Raw genomic sequence first — 18,498 nt, forward strand, 5'->3', positions numbered from 1 at the left:
GCGGGGCGGCCCGGGCAGGGCCGGGAGCCGCCGGGAGCCGCCGGGAGCCGCCGGAGCCGCCGCCCGCCATGGAGCCCAACAGCCCCCGCAAGATCCAGTTCACGGTGCCGCTGCTGGAGCCGCACCTCGACCCGGAGGCGGCCGAGCAGGTGGGGGGGGCACCGAGCAGCGGGCGGGAAGGGGGGGCACCGGGGGGACCCGGGCGGGGGGAGCCGGGGGGTCCCGCGGGGTCCCGCCGGGGGCCGGGGCGGGGGGGCCGGGGAGCGGTGCGGGAGGCTGCGGGCACGGGAAGGGCACGGCGAGGGCAGCGGCAGCGGGGCAGGGCCCGGGGGGGGCCCCGGTGCGACCGGCGGGGTGCCGGGGCGGTGACGGCACCCCTGGGTGCGGGGGGACGGGGCGGTGGGTGACATGGGGACGGCTGCGGCGTGGGAGGACGCACCCGGGAGCTGCCGGGTGGGCGCAGCCCCCTGGGACCGCGGACACGGCGGGGACACCCCCGGTGCCCCCCCCCGCCACCCCGCGGAGCAGCCCCCGCCGCCCCCCAGCACCCCACGCACCGCCGTGGGCTCGGGGCTGCCCGGCCCCGCGGCCAGGACAGGGTGGCCCTGGGGACCGGGGTGGCCGTGGGGACCGGGGTGGCGGTGCCAGGGCCATGTGCTGGCTCAGCACGACGCCACCGGGGCGTCTCGGGGGCGGGGTGTAGGGTTACGGGCCCCCCCCGGACCCCCCCGGGGCCCTCCAGCCCTTGCTCAATCCCTGCTCCCGCTGGAGGGGATCCCAGAATAGCAGCGGGGATGGGATGGCCTGGCCGGGGGGCACCGCAGGCCTGGCCGCAGGGAGCCGGGGACCCCCCCCGGCAGCCTGACCCCTCTCCCTGCCCACCTCGTCCCCCCCCGCCGTGCCCCCCAGCCCCAGGGGCTGCAGGGCACAAGAGGGGTCTTGGGAGGAGCAAGGACTTCATCAGCACCAGGCGTGGGGGGCTCTGCGGGGGCCTGAGGATGCTGATGAGGAGTTGGGGGGCTCCAGCCGGGGGTCCCAGCTGTGTGTGTCCCCCCCCTCCAGGCTGGGGGGCCCCGGTAGCTGGGTGGCTCCCAGCCGAGGAGCCCCTGCGTGCCAGCGGTGCGGAGGCGAGCGCGGGCCACCTCCCCGGCGAGCATCTCGCTGTCGCTAAATACGGCCACGCACCATCTGGGGCTGCCGCACGGCTCATTTGCAGCGTGGCCCCCCCAGGAGCGAGGGCGAGAGCCGGGGTGGGCTGTCGGGCGGTGGGCATGGGACCCCCGGCACCCACCTTGGCTGCAGCAAGGAGCAAGGGTGCCCATGTCCCACCTCCCATCACAGCCGGGCTACGGGGGGCTCGGGCACAACCCTGCCCTGGGGAATCCCCTACCTGACCCTGCCTCAGTTTCCCCACCCAGAGGAGCTGGGAGCCCTGATTCGGCAGCGCTCGGCAGTGCGGCAAGGCCCTGACAGCCGGCCCCATGCGGTGGCAGCAGGTGACGATGCTGATGTCCCCTCCCTGTGTTCACAGCTCCTCGTTTTTGGGGTGTCCCTGCAGGACAAGACCTGATGTGGGTTCCCCTTGTTGGGAGCTCGCGCTGAGGGAGGGCTCGGCCGTGTCAGCCCCTTGCCAGGCTGCGGCACGGTGTCCCCATGTCCTGCAGGGCTGTCCCCAAGCCTGTCCAGCCCCACCCTCCAAAAGGACCTTGTCCCCATGGATGTTCTCCAGTCCCCCGTGTCCCCACAGGTCCTGCATCTCCTTGTCCCCATCACTTCCAAGAGCATCCAACTGCCCTGGCTCTCCCGGGTGCCACCCATGGGTGCCAGGCCTGGCCCAGGGCTTTGTCCTGCATCTTTGCCCAGGTCCCCAAGCCCATGCTGAGCACAGCATGTCCCCAAGGCTGGGGGGGACAGTCCGGGGGCGTTTGCTCTGTCATGCTGAGAGATGAGCTGCACCAACCCCGTTCCCATCTGCAATCCCGTTCTGGTCTCCGACACCATGCCCATCCTGGGATCCCCCCCCCGGGCCTGGAGGGAGCAGCCCCCCGCGCTGCCGCACCCGCCACAGGCTGCCGGGGCCGGGCTCCTGCCGCTCTCGGCCGTGGAGCTTCTTAATCGATGGTGGAGATTGATCTAAAAATAGCGGCGGCTGGAGAGCACGGCGCCCCGGCCGAGCTGGGGAGGGAGCAGGGATGGAGCGAGGGATGGAGGGAGGGATGGAGCGAGGGAGGACCAGAGCATCCCTCCCCAGGGCGTTGGGGCGGGAGCTGCCCAGACACCTGGGTCCCGTGCCCAGTCCAAAGCGGGAAGGGGAGCGCAGCTCGGGGTGCTCAGCTCTGCCTGGGTGACCTTGAGCGGGTGACACCGGTGTCCCCCACCCCATCCCGGTGCCGGGGGGCACAGCCCTGCCCCACACCCGGGGGGAGGCTGCGGTGGTGCTAGAGTGGTCCAGGGGTGGCTCTGGCTTCCCCAGGGCCCAGCGCTGGGGGCTGCAGGGCCGGATCCAGCCCTGGGGGGACCCCGGCCCATCCCAGCCCCATCGCTGGGTGCCAGGGTGGGGCAGTCGGACCCCGACCCCGGAGCGGGGGCTCAGCGGCGGGTGCCTGGCGGGGAGAGGGCGATTCCCGGCGATTCCTGGCGATTCCCGGCGATTCCTGGCGATTCCCAGCTCCCTCTAATCTCCGTTTAAAATCCAGATCGCGGGTTTCTATGGCAACGGGGCCGACACGGAGAAGATGCGCCGGGGGGCCGGGGGAGGTGGGGAGGGGGCTTCCTCCGCCCCCCCGGCCGCTTGCCCGCCTCATTAGCATCTCATCAGCATCTCATTAGGCATCCCGCCTCATTAGGGAATCCTCGCTGGGAAATTCATTTTTCGGAGCAACTCAGTTAGTGGGTCAGTGGGGAAAGGGGGCGAGGGAGCGCCCGCGGGGCGCGGTGTCACTGCTGTCACCGCTGCCACCGGACACAGCCACGCTGCGGCCACCGAATCCTCCAATGGGGCCACGAAACCCCCCTGAAGGCACCGAGGGGGGGACGTGGGGTGGGATGCTCCAGGTGACCTTGGGCAAGGACACTGTGCCCACGGAGGAAGGGCAGGGCCCTGGCGGTGTCACCACACCGATGTCCCCGAGAGCTTCCCGGGGCTGGGGTATAATTAGCTCCCGCCTGTCGTTAGGGCTGGCCAGGAGATGTTGATTTAAAAGACACATGTGTCCGGCCACGGGAGCCACTGGGCTCGGGGCCCCGGCTGGTGTCCTCCGTCCCCATGGGGCCACCGCTGCCCCGGGGACGAGGACATCGGGGGGGGGTCTTGGTGTTGGCGGGGCTCTGGGTGGGCGCAATGGGGTTTGGGGTGCAGCCGTGGGTCCCGACTCTCTCCTGTCCCCCCCCAGATCCGAAGGCGCCGACCAACTCCTGCCAACCTGGTCCTGAGCAGCGACCAGTCGTCCCCAGGTGGGTCCTTGCATGTGTCACCCCCGTCACCCTGGGCTCCAGCCCACCCAGGGACCCCCCCGACGTGATGCTCAGGGACCCCCCGACGTGATACTCAGGACCACAGCACACTGGTTGCAGCAGGACTCATCCTGCAACCTGGCACGGCAGCACCCCGTGCCCCCCACCCTGGGACCGTCCCCACGTCCCCCCCAGCCCGGCTCAGCCCCTGCCCTCCCCTGCTCCAGCCCCAGGTCTCGCTCAGCCCATCCATCTCCGGGGAAAGCAGCTGCCCGTGACACAGTGCTGGGGACACTGGGGGGGACTGGCACGGGGCCGCCCCTGCTGGCAGGGGACACCAGCTGTGACATTTAAGAGGTCCTCGGTCACTGGCCTAACCCGGCATGTGGCCTTTGGGGACGGGGTCTGACCCGGCTGGCGGCTGTGTCACGGCCTCCCTGCCCCCCGCGGCTGGGTGGTTTCATCTGTCCCCTGCTTTGGGGACACCCCGGTGGCTGGGAGGCTCTGTCCCCGAGTGCCACCTCCAGGCCCTCCACCCACTCAGGGCAGCAGCTCGACGGGGCTGAGCATCACCCGGGGGGGGGGGGTCAGGATGCGGCCCCAGTGTGGGGACAGGGCTGAGCCACCGCTGGCCGCCCTCCTCTGCTGCCATTTGTGTGACAGGGGACGGGATGCTGGTTCCCATGGCAATACGGGGGGCGATGGTGATGCTGGGGGGGCGGAGCAGGACTGTCCCGACCTCACCCACAGCCACGCCGAGCACCCACGGGTGACGGCCAGAGCCGGTGGGGCTGGATTCACATGGGGGGTGCAAGATGGAGCCCAGCACCCTGCGCTCACCGCTGACCCCTGGCTCCCTCTCCCCCCCAGAGATTGACGAGGACCGGCTGCCCAACCCCCTGCTGAAGGTAGGTGCTGCTGCCGTGGGGGGCTGCGGGGGAGCCCCCAGCCCCTCGGGGTCCCCCCGGGGAGCCCCCCGGCCCCCTGCTCACCTCCCCTTCCCTCGCAGTCGGGTCTGGCCATGTCGCCCAGGCAGAGGAAGAAGGTTTCCCGCACCACCCCAACCATGAAAGGTATCTGGGGGGGGACAGGGGGTGACGGTCCCCCCGCGTCGCAGGGGACGGGCGGGTGGGATGCCACCACCTTTGTGCTGGCCTTGGACCTGCTTGGCCATGTCCAGCCCTGGGGCAGGAGCGTGGCCGTGCCTGTGGGCACACGGGGTCCAGGTATGGCAAATGCCACCAGAGGGGACAGAAGGCCACCAAGCTTGCCGGGCTGCATCTCCCCGGTGTCACTGGGAGCGTGGGGACGGTCACCACTGCCCCCCGCGTCCCCCCCAGCGCCGCTCCCTGCCTGGCAGAGCTGCAGATGATGGTGGAGCATCACCTGTGCAAGCAGGCGCAGGGCGAGGAGGAGGAGGAGGCAGCCGCTGCCAGCCAGGAGCGTGGCCCAGGCCACTGCCACCACGGTGACACCGAGCACAGCCACAGCCCTGGTGGAACCTGCCCGCTGGCCACACACGAGGGTGGCCCTGGCCCCGGAGAGCGTGAGTACCGCTCCTCCCCGGCCCCTTAACTCTGCCCCGGGAGCCTCCGTGCACCCGGAGCTGGGAGGTTTGGGGGTGCTGGGACAGCTTCTGGGGTGCAGCACTCACCCCCTGCCCCATGGCGCCCGCAGGGACCCGCGGGGACGGGCAGCAAAGCCTGGCCGAGGAGGGCACCCATATAGCACCAAAGGAAGGCGCCGGCAAGGGTGCTGCCAGCAGCCAGTAGGTAGGTACTGGGACACTGGGTGGGCACTGGGACACTGTACTGGGGCACTGGGGGGTCACTGGGACACTGTACTGGGGCACTAGGGGAGTACTGGGACATTGTATTGTGGTACTGGGACACTGTACTGGGGCACTGGGGAGGTAGAGGGACACTGGGGGGGGTACTGGGGAAGTACTGGGACACTGTGGAGGTATCCTGGGCACCATGCCAGGGAAGGGGACGGTGGCACAGGGCGAGGGTGGCACCGGGGACGTGGCTCCAGCATCGCTGGGGTTGGGGTAGGGAAGAGGACCCTTCGCCGCAGGGACCCCCGCCGCGGGGTCCCCGTCCCCCAGCGTGGCTCCCCCTGTCCCCAGGTGCCAGCGGCGGCGGGAGCGAGGCCGCGGCCGGGCCGAAGGAGCCGAACGCCGCAATATTTTTTTTATCTGATCGTTTTCTAAGATTTCGACGGCTGCTTTGGGTCTTCCGGAGGATTTTTTTTACTGCCGCGGGCAGGTCCCCCCCGGGGGGGCTCTGGGGACGAGGGCAAGCCAGGCTGCCCGCCCTGTCCCCTCGCCCCCCCCGGTCCCCAGGGCAGGTGACACTGGGGACACCGAGCAGCACCCCTCGCGCACGGCTCGTGCCACCCCCCTCACTGCCAGCCCCGGGGTGTCCCCAGGGCCACCCTGCTGTCACCACCCCCCCAGGCTGGGGGACACATGGCCCCGCTGCTCCCAGGGACACGGGGAGCTGCACCCCGCCCAGCACACGCATGTGTGCATGCACACGCAGGTTGGTGTGCACGCTTGCACACGTGTGGCGGAGGGGCGTGCACACGCATGCACCCGTGGGGGAGCCCCGGGCATTCGCACACCCCGCTGCGCGCACACGCGTCTGCACACACGGACGCGGGAGGGGGATGCCCGCGCACTTTGCACATGTGATTCGCATGCACGCCCATGTGCGTACACACAGAACACACGTGCACACGCCTGGGTGGGCGCGGGGACCCCCCGCCTCAGCCGGTATTAAAGGGATCCCTTCTCCCCGCCGCCTCCTCCTTGCCTTCGTGACGGGGGACGCGGGGGGCCGGGACCCCCCTTGGGTGCTGGGGGGCAGCACCCACCTCCGGGGGTCTGATCCAGCCCTGCCACCCACTCTGTCCCCCTCCCGGCCGGTCCCAGGCCACGGCACCGGGTCCCCAGTGCGTGGGACGAGGGTGCGGGAACCAGGTTGGTGGTGGTGTACGGTTTATTAATTGCTCGTTAGCAGCGGCGCTTCGTTTCACATGCGTGTGTGGGTGGGCGCGAGGTGGAATTCTGCCAGCAGTGACCGGGTGGGGACACAACGCGTTACCGCAGGGTAGAAAAGTACAAACACAGACGGGCCGTGCCGCGGCGGCCGGGCGCTGGGCGACGGACACGGTGGGGCAGGGGGGCCGGAGCCGAGATGCCGAAGCAGGAGGATGCCGGAGGTGGAAGAGGCTGGAGGCACGCCGGGAGCCGGAGGATGCTCGAGGCATGCCGGAGCTGGGATGCCAAGAGGATGCGCAGGGCGCACTGGGGCCGGGATGCCAGAGGCATGGCGGGGCCGAGGAAGCGGGGGGATACCGGGGGCATGCTGGAGCTGGAGGATGCTGGAGTCACGCCGGAGCCAGCGATGCTGGAAGCACACCGGAGCCAGAAGGTGCTGGAGACCCCTGGAGCTGGGGGATGCCGGCACCGGGGGCTGGCACTGTCACTTCAGGGTCCAATCCTGCCCTCCCACCGTGCCCCCGCGCGCGCTGCCCCGTCACCGCCTCGCTGCCCCCCGCGTCTCCCAGCCTCGCCCACGCCGCGCGGGGCAGGGCCCCGAGGGGAAGCCCTGAGGTGCCCTTAGGGTCAGCGGACCTGGGGACAGGTCCCATAGGGAGCTGTCCCCAGCCCGGGGTGACAGAGAGACACATATCCCAGGACAGGGCTGCTCAGGGCACGTAGGGGACGTTTGGGGCCACCCATCGCGGTGTGGTTGGACAGACCCAGCAGGAACAGAGGGAACCACGGTGGCCCTCGAGGTGACAACGTACCCGACACGGCTCCTCCATCCCTCGGTCCCCTACTGTCCCCAGCACCACCATCATCATCCCCAGCTCCCCCCAAGCACCCAGCGGGGTGAGAAGCAGCTTTTTTAAAAAGCCATAAGGACAAAACCCAGCGGCAGGGGCCAGGCAGCCGCTGGTGTGGCAGTGAGAGGGTCGGCGTCACCGTCACCCGTGGCCTGAGGCCACACGGCTCGGTGGCCAGTTTGGCACAGGCAGCCGGAGCTGGCCGGGCTGAGGGGCTGCCGGCCCCAGGGATGCTCCTGGCGCGGAGGTTGGCACAAATCCTTGTGCGGCCCCGGGCGGCTCCTTCCCTGCAAATGGTGCTGAATTCGATGGCGTCGAAGACTTTGGGCGAGACGGCGTCACTCGGCTGGACGAGGACCTGCCGTTGCAGGGGGGGGACAGTCACAGCGGTGCCACCACTCCCCCCCCTCACCCAGTTTGGCCCCCGGACCCCCCGTGCCCACCTCGCTCCTCCCGGTGCTATTCCACGTCCCCGTTCTGCCTGTGCCGGCTGGGGGCCGCCGGCAGCTGCTCCTCGCAGGGCGACAGCTCCTCGATGGACGCCTGGTTGGTGATGCCTGCGGCGGGACGCGGGGCTGGGGGCTCGCTCCAGCCACCCACGGGGGCTGAGAACCCCCCAACTCTCCCCCCTCTGGGTGTCACCCACCCCACGAGTCTGGGGGCCACCCACCCTGTGCTTGGGCCACCTCCCCACCCAGGGAGCCCTGGCGCATCCCTGTGACAGTCCCCATCCTCTCCCCGGTGGCTGCGGTGGCTGTCACCTACCGCTGGCCGCCCGCTCCTTCCACTTCTGCTTGTTCTCCTGGATGTACTTGGCCCAGGTGGAGCGGAATCCAGCCAGGTCGGCTTTGATGTCCCCCAGCTCCAGGTGCTCATCCAGGGACGGCTGCCGCCACTGCGAGCTGCGGGGACGGGGACAGCTGGGAGCAGGGCAGAGCCACCACGGCCACCTCCCAGGTCCCAAAATAAGTGGGTGCCCCCCACCCCCAGGCTGAGCCCCACCACTTCCCCCTGGGGAAGGGGACACTGAGGCAGGATGGTGCGGCCAACCTGGCCTGCTGGCTGGCCACCGGGTTGCCCTTGGCTTTGGTGCCGTCCTCGGCGAGGGGCAGCACCATCTTCTCAGCCACATCGGTCAGCACCGAGAAGGTGGGCTCCACGATGAAGTCGATGAAGCCTGCGGTGGGGAAGGGACACGGCGTCGATGGGGACATCCCCTGCCCGTGGCGGGGCCGGTGGCAGGGGATGGGGACCCACCACCACTCACCGATCTGGGACTGGGCCACCAGCGTGGAGGTGCGGTCGCAGAGGGGCGAGAAGGGCAGCCCCAGCTCAGCCTCCTTGTCCCCCTGGCAAGGCAAGGGAGACGTGTCCCCAAGGGGTGGTCCCCGTGTCCCACCACCCGTCCCCGGGGACGCGGGCGCCCTACCTGCCTGAAGAACTCCTCCATCAGGGCTTTGGTCCAGCGGCTGTGCACCGACCACTGCTTGGTGGGGTGGCTGATGTCGGCCGCGTGCAGCAGCAGCGACAGCACCTTGGACTTATCGATCCTGGGGAGGGGACCCTGGCGCTGAGCCTTGTCCCTAAAACCACGTCCCCCTCCCCGCCACCGGGACCCCCCCCTCCCCGACCTGGGTGGGCACCCATACTCACCGCTCCAGCTGCTGCAGGGACGTCTTCATGGACTTCACCTGCTGGAAGTGGCAGGACATGTCGGTGGCCAGGACCATCTCGATCACCAGAGCCCGCAGCTCCCTGCGCCCCGGCGAGGGGGGGAAACGCCATCAGGGCCCCACGTCCCGGCTGGGGACAGCCCCGGGGATGGGGACGGGGACCTTACACAAACTCGTCCTTGGTGAGGTTGACGAAGATGTTCATCTCGTCGTCCTGCATCATGCGGAAGACGGCGCTGATGTGGTGATTCTCCAGCACCGAGCGGTCGTTGTAGAGGATGGCACAGTCCGACCTGGGGACGGAGGGGACAGTGGGGCCCCGGCACGGCTGGGGGCAGCCTGAGTCCCCCCGGGGAGAGGGATGTCCCCAGGGTGCCAGCATGACTGTATCCTGGCCATATGGGTGGCCCTGGGTGGCCCCAGAGTGGCAGCATCTGTATCCCAGCTATACTGGTGATGCCTGGGGACGCCCAGGGCACCACTCAGTCCTTTCCATGCCCCACAGTGTCTCGTGTGTCCCCATAACAAGTCCCCAGCCCTGCCTGCTCTGCCCATGCTGTGCCGCGCCACCCATGCCGTGCCTTGCCACCCGCACCATGCCATGCCACCCATGCCGTGCCGTGTCACCCGCGCCGTGCCGTGCCACCCGCCCTCACTTGGTCTGGATGTGGAAGCTGTTGGTGGTGCCTGTGTGCTCGTAGTCGTGGATGGCGGCAGCGAAGATGATGGCCAGGACCTCAATCTCCGTCAGGTAGTGCTGGGGGGACACGGGCATCAGGGGGACGGGGACGGGCACCGGGTGCTCCAGTGCCACCCCGCAAGGGGCACGGGGCCAAATGGGTGTGGGGTCCTCTGTGTGCGTGTTTTTGCATGACTGCGTGGGACTACACACGTGCACGGCCACATATGCCTGTCACGGCTGCAAGTGTGTGCATGTGCGTGTGACAACCATGACAGCCGTGTGGGGACAACAGGGCGCACACATGTGCCAGGTGTCACCCCACGTGTGCCCACCCGCCCTCCCACGCCGGGGTCACCCTGTCCCCCCATCATCCTGGTGACGTTTCCATGGTGACAGCGCAGTCGCAAGGTGGCGCCATCTCCGTGGCAACAAGCATCACCTGGACCAGCCAGACCGGCACCGGGCACCAGCCCAGACGTGGCCCAGGACCCCCGTGGGACCCCCCACGCCCCCGTACCAGCATGCCGGTGCGGAGCAAGAAGCAATGGACGGTCTGGGTGACGTCGGCAGCGTGGACCTGGTTGTGGTAAGGGTTCCGGTACTTCCCGTAGCCGGCCTCCAGCGCGTCCAGCAGCGTCGTCAGGAAGACGGAGGGGATCTGCGGCACAGGCGCACGTGCTCACGGATGCACTCGTGTGCGAAGCCACCGGCACCTGCCAGGCACCCAGCCCCGGAGGCACCCATGGGTGGGCACGGGAACAGGCGTACCTTGAAGCGGCTGTTGAGGTTGTGTCGGGTGAAGAGCTCAAAGACGATGGTCCTCAGGGAGTGATCGTCCGTCACCCGGTTCAGCGCGAAGACGTCAAAGCACCAGAGGTCGAGGCTCTGCGGGGAGACAGGGGCGTTAACCCCAGCGCCGGGGCAAGCCCAGTGCCCGGTGACACCCAGCCGTGCCCCGCGATGACCGGTGATGCCAGGCAACCTCCAGCAATGCGCAGGGATGCCCAGCCGTGCCAGGCAATGTCCACTGAAGCCCAGCAATGCCCAGTCATGCCCAGTAACATCCAGCCATGCCCAGCAATGCCCAGTGATGCCCAGCCGTGCCCAGCAGCGCTGGGTGCCATCTCCCCCAGCTATCCCAGTCCAAGTCCCGCAGAGCCAGCAGTGTGGGCAGGGGGGGCCATGCCAGGCAGTGCCAGGCCGGGGCAGCGTGCCAGCATCCCTGGGGGGGATTGGGGTGCCCCCCGCGCCCCACGGTACCTTCAGGCAGTTCAGGACGGAGGTGGAGTAGCTGGGCCCCACGGCTGTGTACGTCCTGCGAAACATCCTGCAACGGGGGGAGGCAGGGCTGATGTGGGTACTGGGGGACCCACCTGGCTGCTGGGGGACCCACCTGGGTGCTAGGGGACCCACCTGGGTGCTGGGGGACAGACCCTGGGGGCAAGAGACAGACCTGAGTGCTCAGCAACTCAGCTGGGTGCTGGGGACAGACCTGGGTGCTGGGGGACAGTCCCTGGTGCTGGGGACCCCCCTGGGTGATGGGAGACAGTCTCTGGGTGCTGGGGGCCTACCTGGGTGCTGGGGGACAGTCCCTGGTGCTGGGGACTCCCCTGGGTGCCGAGAACCCCCTTGGGTGCCAGGCAGAGCCCCTGGGTGCCACGGGACAGCCCAAACCCCCCAGGGACCACGCTCTCACCCCCATCTCCATCCCAGCCATGCCCCCCCCCCGACCCCCCCATCCACCCGGGGGTGCCACCCCGCACCCACCTCTCCACGAAGATGCCAGCTTGGACGGCGTGAACGATGCTGCGGAACTTGGGCTTCTCCTCCGCCCGCCGCCCCTTGGCCCGCGCCTGCTGGGTGAAGGTGGCCGCCAGCCAGTCCCGCACCTCCGAGGGCACCGCCGCGTCCGAGCCCATCTCCCGCAGCTCATCCTCCGTGTCCAGCATCTGCCTGCGGGATGGGGAACGGGGTGGGATGGCACCAGGGTGGGTGGCCATCGTCCCCCATGTCCCCCTGCCGCCCCAGGGCTCCCGCCCGCACCTCGTCTCGTCGATGTAGACGGCCTCCAGCAGCGAGGCCGCGTACTCCAGGTTCCTCTTCAGCTCCTCCACGTTCACCTCGCCCGTCTCCAGCTGCTTCACCATGTAGCGCAGCCTGCGGGCAGCCGGGCAGCGCGTCACCGGCCTCCCCGGGGACAGGGGTGGCGGTGGGTGGCAGCGGCGGGGGTCCCCGGCTGCCCTGCGGCTGGATGCGCCCATGCACACGCCTCGACACGCGTGGGCAGCGCCTATAGGCGCGTGTGTGCACGCGTCCTGTGTCGGTGCGGGGTGGTGGGTGCCCGCCCGGGGACCCCCGGAGTGATGGTGGCAGCGAGGGATGGGTCGAGAGGGGAGCGCGGCTATGGCACGGCTGGGGGGCGCGAGGGGCACCCAGGACCCGGCAGACAGAGCTGAGCCCATGGCACCCAGCACCCTGTGTCCAGAGCACATCCTGCACCCAGTACCCAGCGCCCTGCACCCAGAGCTCATCCTGCACCCAGAGCTCATCCTGAACTCGGTACACAGCACTTTGCAGCCAGAGCTCATCCCACACCCAAAACCCTTCAGCCTGCACCTACACAGCACCCAGGGTTCATCCTGCACCCAGCAGCCAGAGCTCAGCACCCAGCACCTAAAGCTTATCCTGCACCCAGCACCCAGAGATCAGCGCCCAGGGCTCATCCTGCACCCAGCACCTGGAGCCCAGCACCGGGGAGGGGGCACCCCCGCTGTGGGAACTGGGCAGGGGTGGGGGCAGGGGGTGGCGGGTGTCCCTCCCCACACTGGAGAAGTCCGGCACCGCGAGCCCGGGGGTCACCCTGTCCCCAGCCCCGAGGGTGGCCGTCCCCACCGTGTCACCCTCCCGGGAGCTCCAGTGCTCCCAGCCTTGCGCAGGGCCCGGGGTGACACCGGGGACAAAGTCCCCGCCAGCCCACGGGGTCAGCGGGGCCACGGCAGCCGCTGGGACGTCCCTGGGGACAGGGACAAAGCCAGAATGGGGGGGGGGGGACGACAGCCTGAGGGGGGGACACCCCTGCAGCGGGATGCCTGTGCATCCTGGGGACCCATGGCGGGGTCAGGGTGCTCAGCCCCCCCTGCCCCACCATGCCTCAGTTTCCCCCCCAGAAACCTCCCCACGCTGGGTGCCAAGGGGCACACGTGCATGCACACACGTGCATGCACACATGCCCAAATACACGTGCAAGGCATGTGCACACAGGCATGCACACGTGCACACAGACGCTTGCCCAGCAATGCACACACACGGTGCACACAAGTGCCCACTCGGGACAGCTACACACGCACCACGCATACCCACACCTGCAAATACCCCCCCACAGTGCACACACACACACGTGCACACTTGCACACACATGCACACCTTTCCACCAACGCACACGCGTGCACGCAGCACACACGTGTGCACAGCCGTACACTCCTCTCCCCAGCCCGCGCCTCGGGCGAGCCCTCCCCGTCTGACACACGCCTGAACACACGTGTGCCCACAGCCGGCCGGCCCCCGGCCATCTGTCTGTGTGTCCGTGTGTCTGTCGTGGCAGGGGGCGCGGAGGCGGCGGCGGGGAGGGGAGGGGGAGTCCCATCTGGCCGCCCGGGGAAGCGCCACCCCCGCAGCCATCAGCCGTGTCTCCCGCTGCAGCCGCCTTGCTCGCACGCCGGCTGGCACGGGCTGGCGCGGGCTGGCACGGGCCCCCGGGGCTCCACCGGCTCCCCCCGGGCTGGGGCAAGGGTCGGGGGGGGACACGGGGCAGCTGCTGGCCCCTGTCCTGGTCTGGCTCAGCCCTCCGGCCACCCTGTCCCCTCCTGGAGGCCTCGTTGTCACTGCCACCAGCACCCACCAGGTCCCTATTGGTACCCACTGGTCCCCATCACTGCCCACGGGGTCCCCACTGGTCCCCATTAGTGTCCGCTTGGCACCCAGCGGGTCCTCATCCCTGCCACCAGCACCCACTGGTCCCCATCACTGCCCACCTGGCACCCAGTGGATCCCCACTGGTCCCCATCACTGCCACCAGTACTCAGCGGGTCCCCATTAATGCCCACTGGGTCCCCATCTCCGCCTACCTGGCACCCACCAGGTCCCCATCGGTACCCACTGGTCCCCACCACTGCCCACCCAGCACCCGCTGGGTCCCCACCACCTGGGCACAGAGTCCCCAAGGCCGGTGGCCCCTCTCCCCACTGCCAGCGGTTTCCCGTGACGCTGCCAGCCCAGCCCACGGCTCGGGGGCCGGCTCGGGGGCCACCTCGGGGTGACCCTGAAGCCGCGGGGAGGGGGACAGCACGCGGTGACAGTCCCGTGGGACGGGGCAGAGGCCAGCCCCTCCGATGCCTCTCCCATGGCCAGCCCCAAGCCGGGACGCGGCATCCCCGGCACCGTCACCCCGTGTCCCCGTGGCGGGAACGTCACCGCGGTCACAGCCCCGAGTGAAAACCCCGGGGGAGCGACGCGGCGGTGGCTTCTGCACAGCGGCTCCTGGCAGCCCTGCGCCTCGTTAGCGCTAACGAGAGCCGGCAGCGGGCGTGAGGGCCCCGCCAGGCGGGCGTGCAGGGACGGGCGAGACCCCCCGGACCTGTGCACGCCTGTGCAAGGCAGGGCGAGGTCACGCATCCTCGTGCGAGGCTGCGCGGGGCTGTGCACGGCCGTGCGGGTGACGCGTGGTCCTGCGCGTCCCTGCCAGCCAGCCCTCAGCCACCCTGTCCCCACTAACTCTGTCCCTTGGGGAAACTGAGGCGCGGTGTGAGGCGCAGCGGGGACAGGGGTCATGGGCACGGTCCCAGTGGGGGCCACGGGGTCCCCACCACACTGGCTCCTCGGGGACAGCCCCAAAACCCCCAGGTCACTGGCCGAGAGGAGACACTGTGTCCCCTGACGTTGGGGACAACTGAAAACCCCATGGGAAGGACGCAACTGGCAGTGACCCAGGAGATGCTGGCACTTGTCCCTGACCCAGGTGACAGTCCCCAGGAGGGGACGGTACCGTGACCCCAGCCAGCCCAGGAGGGACCAGCACCAGCACTGGGAACGCCGGGGCCAGCGGGGCCGTGGGACCGTGCGCAGACAGGGTTCCTGGCCATGGGTGGGGGGACAAGGGGAGCCCCCACCACTCTGGGGGGACACGAGGCTGGCAGCTGGGGGACACGGAGCGCTGGCAGCGTGGCGGGCGAGGAGGGCTGGCGAGGGCCGCATCCGCCCCGGCTCCCGCGGGATTTCCTGACGGCTGATTGCAATTTGTTTTAATTAGCGGCCGCCGCCCCGCGCCAAGGGACCCGCACCGCAGCCGGGCTTGCGCCCCGAAAGCGTCCCCAGGTCCCCCAAGGGTCCCCCTCTGTGTCCCACCCCGGGTCCCATGGCCCCCGCGCTCCCCCCTGCCCCTCCCAGCACCTAATGAGCTCCCGAGCCTCGTTAGCGTCGCTCCGGCCTGGCCGCACGGCAGGCAGCAACCTGTGCACACGCATGTGCGGGCAAGCGTGCAGAGGGATGCACAAGCCCACCCGCCTGTGCACGTCTGCACGCGTGTGTGTGTGCGTGTGCAAGCGCACACGCGGCTGATTGCAGGTGCCGGCGCACGGCTGCGAAGCAGAGCGCGCACGAGCAAGCGCCGGTCCGTGCAAGCGTGCAAGGGCACGCGCAGCTGTTGCACACCCACACCTCGCCCCAGCGCAGCGACGGGACCCAGCTCGGCGGGCGGGGGCCACCGTGTCCCCCAGCCAAGGTGACAGTGACGGCTGCCAGCGAGCGAGGGAGGGGGGCCGGGGGGCAGCCAGACGTCACGTTCAAAGCCAGCGCGAAGCTCCCGAGCCCGGCAAGCTGCGAGGGAATGTGACCTTGGGGAAGGCGGCCGTCACCTTCCAGCGCCCAGCCACCCATCCCTGGGGACACCCATGCTCAGGGACACCCACCCTTGGTGGCACGGCCATGGGGGACCCCTGTGTCACTCGCCCATCACGGACGGAGCTGGGACCCCTGAGCAGAGCCCAGGGACGAGGGACGGCCACCGCCTGGCAGCGGCAGCAGGGGTCGGGCTGCGTCACGCTGCCGTGTGGGTGCCACCCGTGCCCACGGTCCCCACGGGCTGCCTGTCACCACCCACGGCTCTGCGCTGCTGCCAGCCCCCGCCGTGTCACCTCCCGCCGTGTCCCAGGCCTGCCACGGGGACGACGGTGCCCGCAGAGCCGCTGGCGCCCCGCAGGCCCCCAGAGCAGCACCAGTGTCCCCAGGGCCACCCAGGGAGGGGTTCAGGGTTGGCCTCGGGGTACAGCCAGTGCTGGGGACCCCCCCAGGACTGATGCCGCAGCCCCACACGCACCCATGGGTGCCCGGACCCCTCCAGCTCCTTCCCCTGTGGTCCCCCGTCCCAGCTGATCCCCACCTGGGGGACCTGAAACCGGTCCCCAGCGCTCGAGGGGCCGGGATCCTGCACCCCGGGGACACCTCAGGGTCCCCAGGCAGGGGTCCCCGCTGTCCCCCCGGTGCTGGCAGGGAGGGGGGGTGCGGGGGGGTGCAGGCAGGGTGCAGGCAGGGACCCCCCCGGCCCCCCGCACGCCCCCGCAGCGGGGGCGGCCACCAGCGATTTCGGGGAGGGGGAGGCAGGCGGGGGCAGGGGGGAGCGGGAGCGCGGCGCAGCCCACGCGCTCGTACACCTGCGTGCGCACACGCTCCCCGCCGCACGCTCAGGTGCGCTCCAGCGCGCGGGTGTGCACACGCGCTCCCATGCACGCTCGCTTACTCCCGTGCGCGCACACGCGCAGGGACCCCTGCTCCCACCCGCGTTCACGCCTGCACGCACCCAGGTGCGCTCGCACGCACCTCCGCACGCGCGTCGGCACACTCCCACCGGGCGCTTGCACGCCCACAGCAATGTGCGCAGCCGGTTGCACACTCAGGCTTGCACGCTCACCCCGAGAGCTCTGGCACCAATGTTTCACACCCCGGCTGAGTCCTGCCCCGGCCTCGGGCTCGTGTGAAACACACTCAGCAGCTCGGCTCGCCGACGAGCGTGCAACACGGGCACCCGGCTCCCGTCTTTGTCCCCGTGTCCCCTCCGTCACACCAGCACTGCGCACACCCCTGCCGGCGTGCACCCGTGCACAAGTGCGCCTTCGCCAGCCGCCATGTGCAGGGCAACCCCGTGCACGTGTGTGCACGTGGCCGTGCACGCCCCTCGCACGCCCACGCCTGCGCCCGCGGCACGAGGACGCGCATAAGCACACGTGCCGGGGGTTCGCGAGGGGGGCACGCGCGCATGTGAGCCCACGCGTGAGCACGACCGTGCGCCGGGTGAGGGGGTGGCACCCCCAGGGCCACCCAGAGCCTCCCGGCGAGGAGGGGGGCACAGTGTGGCACCCTGGGGTGTCAGGGGGTGTCACCCCCTCTCTGGGGCCGGCCAGCACCCTGGCACCCGCTCGGCCCCCCCAGAGTTGGGGGGCACCCCAGCCCTCTGCCCACCCCCCGCTGCCGCCCGGGATGAGGGGTCCTGCCCCCACCCACCACCCCCAGAGCCGCCCCATCAGACCCACCCCAAGCTCATGGGTGCCCCCACCCCGAGGGGGTGCTAGTGGGTGCAGGGGGGGGTCCCGAAGGTGACTGGGGGGTCCTGCATGGGGGTGCAGGGCGCAGCGCACAGATGGGGGACACCTGGGGGGGTCCCCCGGGGCAAAGGGCTCTGGGGGGACCCTGGGGGCAGCTGAAGGTCCTGCCTGGGGTAGGGGGATGTGGGGTGGGGGGCACCGGGGGGCTCTTGGAGGAGGATGAGGGGGTCCCCAAAGCGGGGCGTCGGGGGGTTCGGCAGGGTGTGATGCTCGGGTGGGCGCGGGGGTCCCGGTTTGGTGGGGGGGGTCTCCTGTTTGGGGGGGGTCCCCGGTTCGGGGGGTCACTCACAGCGCCCGGAGCTTGACCCAGATCTTCTTGCTGGGGGCGGACTTGATCTCCAGCGGGGACGGGCAGCCGCCGGCCGGGTCCAGCCCCTCCCGCTCGGGCTCCAGCCCCGGGAGGCTCCGCGGCGGCTCCATGGCCCCTGCGGCGGCGGGGACGCGCCCTCAGCCCCGCAGCCGCTGCCGGGGCCGGGCCGAGGAGCAGCCGGTACCGCCCCGCAGCCCCGGCAGCGGCCTCCCTCCCCGCCCGGTACCCGGCGGCTGCGCAGGCAGCACCGGCCCGGGCGGCGGAGCTAAGATGGCATCCCCGGGCACCGGGGGTGGGAGGACCGGGAGGGGGGGCACCGGGATGGGGGGCACCGGGGATGGGGAGAAGCGGGGATGGGGATGCAGCGGGGATGGGGAAGCACCGGGAGAGGAGAACCGGGGATGGGGAGAACCGGGGATGGGGAGAACCGGGGATGGGGAGAACCGGGGATGGGGAGAACGGGGGATGGGGAGAACCGGGGATGGGGAGCACCGGCGTGCGGCGGAGGGGACCGGGGATGCTGTGCGCTCCTACCCGGGGATGCTCGGCGGGGAAGCGCCGGTCCTGCCGTGCTCCGGTGCTGCCTGTACCCCCGGTGCTACCGGTACCGCCGTGTCCCGGTCCTCCCGCTGCTGCTGGCTCTGCCTCCGCCGACCGGGGTTCGCCGCAACTTTCCCCGAGCCGGCACCGGCACCGGCACCGGCGGGAGGGCGGGGAGGGGCGGGGGGAGCCGGGGGCGGGGGCCGGGAACCGGGGCCCGCCCAGCCCCGCCGCCCCGCTCAGCGATGGGGAGGGGGGAGATGCCCCGGGACCCCCCGTGTGGGGCGGTGGGGAGGGGGGAGATGCCCCGGAACCCCCCCCGGGGCGTTGGGG

The 18,498-nt window shown here is 70.6% G+C and overlaps 2 protein-coding genes across 3 annotated transcripts; one reads left to right on the top strand and one right to left on the bottom strand.

The window, feature by feature from the left end:
- PPP1R1A (protein phosphatase 1 regulatory inhibitor subunit 1A) lies at positions 1–6,250 on the top strand. The gene is made up of 7 exons (XM_087771086.1): positions 1–149; positions 3,393–3,453; positions 4,324–4,361; positions 4,463–4,526; positions 4,814–4,999; positions 5,131–5,225; positions 5,582–6,250. The coding sequence occupies exons 1-6, from the start codon at positions 69–71 to the stop codon at positions 5,223–5,225; spliced, it is 525 nt and encodes a 174-aa protein (XP_087627212.1). The 5' UTR covers positions 1–68; the 3' UTR covers positions 5,582–6,250.
- A 187-nt stretch (positions 6,251–6,437) lies between these two features.
- On the bottom strand, positions 6,438–18,326 carry PDE1B (phosphodiesterase 1B). Of its 2 annotated transcripts, XM_087771053.1 has the most exons (16): positions 18,160–18,326; positions 17,605–17,740; positions 11,707–11,820; positions 11,431–11,616; positions 10,924–10,990; positions 10,432–10,548; positions 10,181–10,321; positions 9,638–9,738; positions 9,149–9,274; positions 8,962–9,063; positions 8,738–8,858; positions 8,576–8,657; positions 8,359–8,485; positions 8,074–8,210; positions 7,752–7,865; positions 6,438–7,666 (listed from the first exon to the last, which is right to left on the bottom strand). In XM_087771053.1, exons 2-15 carry the CDS (start codon positions 17,733–17,735, stop codon positions 7,768–7,770), a joined length of 1,650 nt encoding a protein of 549 aa, XP_087627179.1. In that variant the 5' UTR covers positions 17,736–17,740; positions 18,160–18,326; the 3' UTR covers positions 6,438–7,666; positions 7,752–7,767. The 2 variants fall into 2 exon arrangements, with proteins under 2 accessions (XP_087627179.1, XP_087627180.1); XM_087771054.1 differs by lacking the exon at positions 18,160–18,326 and having other exon boundaries at positions 17,605–17,835.
- Positions 18,327–18,498: the final 172 nt, after the last annotated feature.

This window comes from Nipponia nippon, unplaced genomic scaffold (genome assembly GCF_047370975.1).
Source record: "Nipponia nippon isolate SJK-2023a ecotype South Korea unplaced genomic scaffold, ASM4737097v1 scaffold_35, whole genome shotgun sequence".
Taxonomy (NCBI): domain Eukaryota; kingdom Metazoa; phylum Chordata; class Aves; order Pelecaniformes; family Threskiornithidae; genus Nipponia; species Nipponia nippon.

Coding starts and splice junctions, on each gene's coding strand:
- PPP1R1A (XM_087771086.1), top strand. CDS start 69: ATGGAGCCCAACAGCCCCCGCAAGATCCAGTTCACGGTGCCGCTGCTG. Junction 150..3,392: donor ACCCGGAGGCGGCCGAGCAG/GTGGGGGGGGCA, acceptor GTCCCCCCCCAG/ATCCGAAGGCGCCGACCAAC. Junction 4,527..4,813: donor CACCACCCCAACCATGAAAG/GTATCTGGGGGG, acceptor CCTGCCTGGCAG/AGCTGCAGATGATGGTGGAG.
- PDE1B (XM_087771053.1), bottom strand. CDS start 17,735: ATGGAGCCGCCGCGGAGCCTCCCGGGGCTGGAGCCCGAGCGGGAGGGG. Junction 10,549..10,923: donor CCGTCCTGAACTGCCTGAAG/GTACCGTGGGGC, acceptor GTCTCCCCGCAG/AGCCTCGACCTCTGGTGCTT. Junction 9,275..9,637: donor AGCTTCCACATCCAGACCAA/GTGAGGGCGGGT, acceptor CTCCGTCCCCAG/GTCGGACTGTGCCATCCTCT.